Consider the following 9,144-nt stretch of genomic DNA (forward strand, 5'->3'; position numbering starts at 1 on the left):
CATACCGAGTTTAATGTAGGTTTACCACAGTTATAAAATACCGAACAGATGTTGAAAAACACTACAAAAGTCAGTCTTTAGTAAGGAAAATCCATGTGCAGCTGAGTAGGAAGTCCTCATGGCCTTTAGGGAGAGTGACAGGAACTCCTGAAGAGTGTAAAAATAACTGAATAATACCAAGTTTGTCCTGCTTTTAGGCCTGAATTCGTGTGAAATGGTGACCTGAGCTTTATGTAAAGCATGCCAAGCAGTGAACCACCTGAGCAGCGCTCTGCTGAGCTACTTTCTGTGTTGCTAGTCAGATCATCAAAAATTACTGGAAAAAGAGGAGGTTTTATTGTTTTCCTGCTTACTGGTACAGAATTCAAAGCTATAAATTATTCATCTGCCAGTTTCAAGATGTAGATTGGAGCTTTTGTGGCTCAGTAGATATTGCATGTAATACAGGTTTTCTGCTGGTTAGGAAAAGCATGTAGTGAGCCCACAGTTGCTGCATCCAAAGGCTGCTTTGTCTGAGCAGGGAGCAGTCAGTGATCATAACTCAGCTCTTTAATAGATATGACAGTCTTAGAGAGGCAAGTACTTACAGCCTTCTCACCTGCAAAATCAATCCTTTAGATGCTAGGTTCAGCTGCCTGGGGACATCTAAAAAGGATGCTACTGGAAAAATGGCTGCTGAAGTGAAAATCTCTGTAACAGAGCACAACAGTATCCCCTTGTGTTTCTGGTGGTGAAGCAGCAGTATTGTGCATGTGCGTGTCATTTGAGGGAAATGAGAGAGTAGCACTGTGACCTACATAATCCAAATCAAACTGCATTTGCTATGAGAGATCAGGGCAGGGGGAATCAAATCCTGCAGATTAATCAGTCAGTAGAGCAGGCATCTGTAGAACTGCTTACTACCTTAATCTTTTTGGACACCCAGACTAACAGCCCAAATCCAGATTAACCTGGCCTCACTGTCTTAAATCAAAAGGGAGAAAACCCCCCTGGATAATCCATGTGTTGAATTTCTACTTTCAAAATGGCTGTTAAACTTTCGGGGTGTAGTTGCTCTCTGTTAAAATGGCAGACTTTTTGTTTTTAGTTGTTGTTGTTCCCAAAATAAATTGGCAGTGACTGTTCAAGTGGCGTATGGGAGTGGCAGCTGCAGTCAGTATGTTTCTTGGTAATCATGCAGGCTTGTAATCAGATTTGCATTTAGAAAGCAGAGTTCCTAAAGAATGGCATGAGGAATTTAAAATAAAATAAAATAAAATGGAAGGGGGACTGAAATAATGACTACTTTAAAGGATGTCATTTTCATTTAGAAATTGCACTAAGAGGTGTATGTTTAGAGAATGCTTTGGGAATTTTTCTTACCTGAAATTAGCTGAATACTAAATAGGCATCTACATTTAAATGAGTGAGGCATTTTTAGGGTGTGCTTCGTCTCATGTTAGAGTAGATGACTAGCTGAACTGACTTCCACCCCTTGTGCACACATGAAAGCTAATGGACACAGAAGAAACAAGTCCTCTTGTCCAGACGCAAGGAGGTGGCCAGGCAGCACAGGTGGAACACAGGTCATCGAGGGAGAAGATCTGGGTTCCTGGTCTGGCTCTGCTGGTGATGCACCTGACATGCTTTTCCTAAGCCTGGGCATGTGTATCCCACACAATGGGAAACCCCAGCAGACTGTAGGTGAGGCGATATATTTGCCTAGGGTAGGACAGTGACAGCCGGTCCTTTGACAGAGCCACTTTGCACAGCTTCACACAGGGCTGCTTTGTATGACAACATAGATTTTGTTCTCTGTTTTGTGCCACAGGGATTACGATTTTCCTACAGAAATGTTGTAATGCACTGTTAAAGCTAAGATTTTCTGAGAGCGGAAGGACTGCTATTGGAGGGATGCAGAAAGGAAGAAAAAGCTAGACAGTGCCCTAGTTTTAACTGTGTTATGTGGAAAACAGAGCATTGTTTTCCTGGTACGGTCTATCTTTCTAAGTGTAGCTTTTCAGAAAGGTATTATGGACCTGGTATTTAGAGAGAAAAGGATGCACTGTGCTTTATGCTCTTCCATAGCTGGCTTTGAAACTGTTCAAAGAAGCAGCAGGCATGCTTGCTGGGGAGGGGGGGGAGTCCTTCATCTTGTGCTACAAAGATAAATTGCTTTATCACAGGTCTCAAGCTCAGCAAAGCATCCAGAGGTATAGACCTTAGGCATATACTTATTTTTATTTGTAGTGCAGTCATTGTCAAAGCCACATGGGAGTTTCAATGTATTAAAATGCTAGATTTCTGACATGACTTTCAGAAGTGGGCAAGAATGCAGTAGTGCTAATAAATTCTCATGTCCTTTATTTTCCACAGCAAGAACTTATTGACAGCATTAGTAGGAAGCTGCAGGTGCTGAGGGAAGCACGGGAGACACTTCTGGAAGACATCCAAGCAAACAATATACTGGGGGAGGAGGTAGAGGCCATTGTGAAAGAAGTCTGCAAACCAAATGAGTTCGACAAATTCAAGATGTTTATCGGCGACCTTGACAAAGTGGTCAACCTCCTGCTGTCACTGTCAGGTCGTCTGGCCCGGGTAGAAAATGCCCTCAATAACCTGGATGAAAATACCTCTGCGGAAGAACGGGTGAGAAAGGCCAATAAGAATATTAGTGGACCTGTTGTGGGAGGCTTTTCTTGGTTTTGTTTATCTAAATTGGAGAGCTCAAGATGAGAGATAGAGAATAGATAAATCTCATAAAGCCGTTTGCTTTAGATTTCTTAGAACTTTTCTCTTTGCCTTGCTGCTTTTGCTTGAAATACTAGAACTACAAGTGGCTTGCCAAGAAAAAGTGGTGTTTTGGGGTTAAACATACTGGAAAACAGACTTTGTAGTGAAAGCTTAAAGAAAGAAGGGAACTACTGATAGGAGCATAAAAAGGAGGCAAACAAAAGTAACAATTCAGGATGGGGAAAAGAGTGTCACTTTGCTGTAAGGCAGAAAGCTTCTTTATACTCAACAAGTATCTTGATAAAGGATACAGACAAAAATCTGTAAGGTTGTTGGATAATATTTGTCCTATACTACAGCTTCCTCCACAATGCCTAGCGAGGAACAAGAGCAAGAAATGACAAAAGGACAAGTCTTTTTAAAAGAGGGAGGAGCAGGAGGGAGGCACTGCAAAAAGAATTTTTCAATAGAGAACACATTTCACCCGGAGCAGAATAGCCCAGTAGTGATGTGGAAGAATCACAGCAGATGTGAAAATTTCAGGAGCATTCAAGGTGCTCTTACCTACTGGATTCCACCTCTGCTGGCACCATTTTGTTTAACTCCAAATCTAATCAGGTCTCAACTGGGCAGGAGATATCTAGCAATACAGATATGCACCAAAGGGAGAGATGCAGACATGTGTGAAACTTAAAAGCTAAAAGCTAAAATAAATAGAGAGGGTGGGGAGCAAGTATCTGTCAAGTGAGTGTAGCTTCTACAGTTAAATGAACATGAAGTGGGATTTTTGGCTTGTAGATGTGGACTGAAATGGCAGCAACCCACCTAAGTGTTGTAACAGAATTCTTCCACTGGCCTGTGGATTCACGTCGTGTTTCTTCGGCATGCTCCGTTCTTTCACCAATAGGAACCAGTTAAGTGCTGGGACTGGTCTGAAGCTGTAATTTTGCTATTTGGCCCTAGCTGCTGCCAGACATACTTTAATGGCTGTCCAGACCCCTCTCTGACTGAGGGGAGGGGAAGGTATTTGACAGCTTATTAGAGGGCAGATCAAAGCTTCTGAAACTTAAAGAAATTTAATCCTTCTTCAGACTCCTTTTTTCTAAATATGGTTGCAGTTGCCTAATGGGCTCAAAGATGGGAGTGTGAGCTGGGGAAAGAGCTACCAGATGATGTGAGCGTATAGGAAGCAGTTTGGAATCTGTGTTAAAAATAGCTTATTGGCTAGGTGTGGAAAAGGAAGAAGGTGAGTAGGTGGTGTGTAGTAAGGGTAGTTAGGAATTCTCTGTGTGCTCTGCTGTCAAATTTAGACTGGCAGAAATCCGAATCCCTGACATATTTTAATCCCCATTCATCTCATGCACTGGCGCCAAAGTCTTGCCATAGTAACATCAGAAATATATCTAAAAGTGTCAGTCAGAGATGCTGAACCCAGGACACAGATGGATCAAGTCCCCAGGTAATTCAACTATAAATACAACGCATGTAGGGTTGCATGTGCATGGCTTTGAATTTTGGTTGTCATTTGGTATTTTGTAGGTCACATGATGATGTTGGTAGACTACTAATGTACCATATATACAAAACAGATTACCTCAGTCCCTGGGGATCATATCTCTAATCACTGATCTTATTTATTTATTTATTTATTTTTAGCTGATGCTCTCTAATAAACCACTCTGATAGTTTTTCCACTTTCTAGGAACCACCAACAGCTCAGCAGACTTTCTAAACAAACAGTCTGTCAGCAGGCGAATCATCATGACTGGATTAATTCTGACTGTTAGATGCTCTGTCATAGGTCTCTCTAGCCACAAGTAACAGTATCAGGTATTTCAGCTTCAGTTTCTGAAGGTGCTTCATCTGAAATAGCTACCAGCCCCCTTCCTTCCGTGCAGTGCAACCAGTGTCTTCTCATTACTTTCCTTATTAGTCAAAGCCAGAGTTTGCTGAGAACCCTGAAGCACTGACCCAGCAGTCCACAGATATGATCAGGTGCCTATACACACAAGACCTGCTATTGCAAGACTAGGGACAAGTACCAGGGGTAGTAGTTTAAGAACTGGATGCTGAGAGGTCAAATATATGGAGAGAATTCATCTTCATATGGCTGTGGTTCCAAACAGAGAAAAAACTCCTCAACAGAAAGAGCCAAAGATTGTTTCATCAGCAGATCTTCAGGTGTCCTCAGTTTCACTAGGTCTTCAGAGCAATGCTAACTGCAGAAGACCCTTCTGCACTCTGCTTGGTTGAAGACTGACAGATGAAACCATCTAACATCATTGATGCCTTTAGGCTTGCTGAGCCATTTACACGTTGCTCAAAGAACCACCTCAAGAATGGTGTCTCGAGCCTGCTACAGTGTATTTCACTTGACCCTTCAAAACAGGCTTTCTGGTGTCAATCATCTTTGACTGAGATAAAAGCAAATTCATTTGGTAAAAGCAAATTCACCTTCTTCCTCTCTGCATACCACTTCTCTTAGGCTTTCGGTAAGCCTCTGCAGGGGCAGAGGTACTAAGATTGTCATTCAAAGTTCATAAAAGTAGTGTTTGCTTTCCTTAAACTGTCAGGTTACTCGTGTTCATCTTAGTCATGCCATAGGCTTGGTAAGAAGAAACCATACAACTTAAATCTCAGGAATTGTTACGAAGGACTAAACGTCTGATTGTTCTTGTGTCTGTTGACAGTAATAGCAAGTGGCTTGAAAACCAGAGCTATTTCATCCCAAGCTTATGCGGGTAACACTACAACTGAGCTACCAGCAGTTGGATACATGACCTCCTGTGTTCATCAGATTCTGCCTAATTCTGCTGCTGCTGCTCAGTGTGCACACAAGTGGCAGGGCTGCCCTGGAGAGCAGTGTAGCCATTCTTTTAAATTTGGACTTGGCTCCTAGTTCCCCCGGTGAACTTGGGAAACGAGTACTTCTATCTCTGCCACAGATAGTTCTGCTTGTAAGTTGCAGTGGGGTTTTTTTCCTGGCATAAGCTTGAAGGAAGATTAAACTGTAGTTTATCTAATAATGTGTGATTTCTGTGACTTGTCTTCCATAGCTGTCTTGCATCCTGAGTTCATCTAGGCAGTGTGTTTTAAGTACGTTGAGAGCACGAGTCTGAAAGCGTGTCACCCTCTGAGCTTTGCGCTGTCTGTGAAAAAGAGGCAGGACGTGTGCAACTCTGAGCAGAGCCTATCTAACTCTGGCAGATAGGTCTGTTAAAGCTCGCTGGTCTGCATCCCCATTTGTCTCATACTTCCATCTTGAAAAGACTATTCTGCAGTCTACAGAAGCACTTTTCTGTAAATCCTTTGGGCTTATTGTAGCATGTGGGATTTAACATGAAGCTCGAATGAAAAAAAGGGACACAGTTATTTGAACAGACTGGTTTATTTGAAGACATAGTTTCTCAAAGAAAATTCATTTCTGAAGCAAAGCTAAAAGTAATGGAGTGGTACCTCTTAGGGGCACTTTTTAATTAAGTTCAGAAGTCTGTACAGGAATTCTTCATGTCAGAGTAGGCCAGTCATACTCTGTTGCTGGAAAAAGGCAGTCACTTCTAGGCAGACGTCTGAAATAGGTCAGATTAATAATGCTCCTGTTTCTTTCCATATTCTGCTGGGGAAATGCAGCTGAGTGGTTCAGGTGTGGCTGTCAACTGTATAGACCTGTGAAGCTGAGTGAAATGAACCTCACCTTATTGCTCATGCGTATGTGTGAATGGGATATAGCTCCTGTCCTCTTCCATTGTGTGAATCTCCATTCAACCCTCCTTTTTCTTACTTCGTCTCTTGTCAAGGCACAAAGCAGAAAGTTTACAGCCCTTTTGGGAAGATAATGTTTTTTTTTAGTTCCCTCCTGTTGTCTTGCCCCGGCTCTTGCTCATGTCTTAAGACCACACGACTTTGCATTTCATGGAGAAGCCATGCGGATTGCAGCAGAACAGCAAAATGCCACAGTGTCAGGAGCTGTGTAAGAAGAAATTGCTTTCTTAATTAGTCTTTCTGGGTTCTCTAAGCACAGCTGTTTCAGTGTAGAAGTTCGGTGCTGTGTACTGAAGATGTAAGATGTTGCTGAGTGAAGTCTTAATTTGGAGAACTTGGATGTTTCTCAAAGGCAGCTGTACTTTATATAGCTATTTTAAACTGTTAAATAGTAAAGTAGTCTTTGAAGTTCTTGTGGTTGAGGCCAATAGAAATTAATGGTGCATCTTTCATTGATTCATTACATGTTTTTTCTGTTTGTGAATGCATTTTATTAGAATAAACTTTAAGGAACAACCTTATTCTACCTCTCAGGAAGGTCTTTTTCTTTGCAGATAAAACAGACTTGAGTCTTAAACACTGAAGCTGTTGTCCCAGCCTGGTGAACCTGATGAAATTTTAACTGTTTTTCTTTTCTCCTAAGCGGACACTGGTAGAGAAGCAGAAGCTGCTGACCCAGCAACACGAAGATGCAAAGGAACTGAAGGAGAACCTGGATCGTCGAGAGCGCATTGTCTTTGACATTTTGGCAAACTACTTGAGTGAGGAGAACTTAGCAGACTATGAGCACTTTGTAAAAATGAAGTCAGCCCTCATCATTGAGCAGCGAGAGCTTGAGGACAAGATCAAGCTGGGGGAAGAGCAGCTGAAGTGTCTGACTGATAGCCTCCAACCTGAACGACTCAAATGAGAGGACTGAGTTTGACCAAGGATGTGAAAAATGAGAAGAAGGAAGGGATGGGGGGGACTTTCAAGGATACAAATTAGTATCTTGGCTTGTCTGAGTGTCCAGTAGAGAAACAAGTACACAAGAGAATGATAGCTCTCACAACAGCAATAATGCTCTCTTTCATTTTTTTGGGATGATGTATTTAATTTTTTAGAACACATTTTTACTGCTGGACTCTACAGCTGTTTCTCATCGCTTAACTTACAGAAGGCTCCACAGGAAAGGATAGACTCTTAACCTTTCTGCTTAGTAAGTTGAAAGTCTGTGGCAGTTGTGCATGCAAACGATGTTTTTAGAATAGGGTGTATACTTTCTTTATGTTCAGATGCTGTACAGACTGCTGGGAAACCCAACAGCAATTTATGAATGCACACAAATTTAGAAGTTCTAAATTGAGTGGCTTTTTATGTTTGTTTTTTAAAGACACATTGAATAGGGGAAGCGTGCATCTTATAGCTAATATATTCAGATTGCTGAAATGTAGTGTCACTCTGATCCTGTGGCATCAGATGCTTTTTTGTACTATTGTATATAGGATGGCACTTTCCCCTTGCAGAAAATAATTTTAAAATCAGTCTCAGTTAAACACTTGTTAAACCAGCTTGCAGATCACCTAATGGCTGCCTTGCTGCACATTTTTGTAAACATTATTTTGCAAAACATGTTTGTACACCTTCTAACTGCAATGCAAGTGATTTTCTTTACCAAGTTGTAGTTGATTTAAGAAACAGGCTGGAAGTACTGTGCTGATTTTGTTCAAAACATTTCTTATCTAAATTATTTAGAAGGCTCACTTGCTCTTTCTTGTGCTTTTTATGCATGTGTTCATACTTCTTCCCCCAAACTGACTACACTTTATGAAAATAAATGTAGGCTAAGGACACTGCTTCTCTTTTTCTTCTGATTGCTCAAAATTGTGATGGTTTTATATAGACAGTTAAGTTATATTGAAGTTGACCTACATAATGTTCATTCTTTCCACTTTCTCAGACTACCAAATGCAATATAAACACTTCTGCCATGTAAATACCATGCACTGCTCGGAGCAGTTCTGCTTTGTAACTGTGAACGTAAGTGGGGTTTGTTTGTTGTTTGTTTCCATTGCACAATGATAAATGAAACAATGCTAGTTCACAGTATCAGATCACTGGTTGTGTTCTCTATTACTGCCATTGACTTGTAACAGATGATTTCCAGTAGCTCTAAAAAGAGGTGCTAACTCATGATTTAGCGCGGTAATAGGTTGCGCTGGGTTGCTCAGATACGTACAGAGAAATTCTGTAGTGTCTAAATGTCAAGTTCTTTGTTAAGGTAAAGTTTTGCAGGCAAAGAAAAGTCTTGGATGACTTTGTGTATATGCCATTTCCATTGTAGAACAGAAAATGTTTCTCTCTCCACAGACAAACAGGTTGCCCAACAAGAAGCCATTTTTAAGGCTGATGTGAATGCCAGTCTGTAGCAAAGCAGGTTGAAAACACACGTAGTTAGGTGTTGAGAGAGAGTAAAGAGTTCCTCCCACTATTCCTGAAGTGGCAGCGTTCACTAAAAGGTTTTCCATAGTTCTTACCCCAGTCCTCTCTTGTGAGGAGAGAACCGGAGAAACAGTGATCAGCGAATTCCTTGTGAGTTGGGGAATTGGGGAGCAAAAATCTTCTGGAACCTGTTCCCGTACAGACAGGTGCAAACGTTAAAAGGACTGCTGCCCCCCTTACAGTGCACTA

The 9,144-nt window shown here is 41.4% G+C and overlaps 1 protein-coding gene across 1 annotated transcript in view; it reads left to right on the forward strand.

Moving 5' to 3' along the window:
- The window catches only part of SHROOM2 (shroom family member 2), a 52,589-nt gene extending 44,629 nt beyond the window's left edge, over window positions 1-7,960 (forward strand). The window contains exons 8-9 of the mRNA XM_010023082.1: window positions 2,356-2,628; window positions 7,118-7,960. Of these exons, the coding sequence (XP_010021384.1) occupies window positions 2,356-2,628; window positions 7,118-7,384 (540 nt within the window). The 3' untranslated portion in view covers window positions 7,385-7,960. The remainder of the gene's footprint in view (window positions 1-2,355; window positions 2,629-7,117) is intronic.
- The last annotated feature ends 1,184 nt before the right edge of the window (window positions 7,961-9,144 follow it).

The sequence above is a fragment of the Nestor notabilis genome, unplaced genomic scaffold (assembly GCF_000696875.1).
Source record: "Nestor notabilis isolate BGI_N333 unplaced genomic scaffold, ASM69687v1 scaffold2761, whole genome shotgun sequence".
NCBI lineage: Eukaryota > Metazoa > Chordata > Aves > Psittaciformes > Psittacidae > Nestor > Nestor notabilis.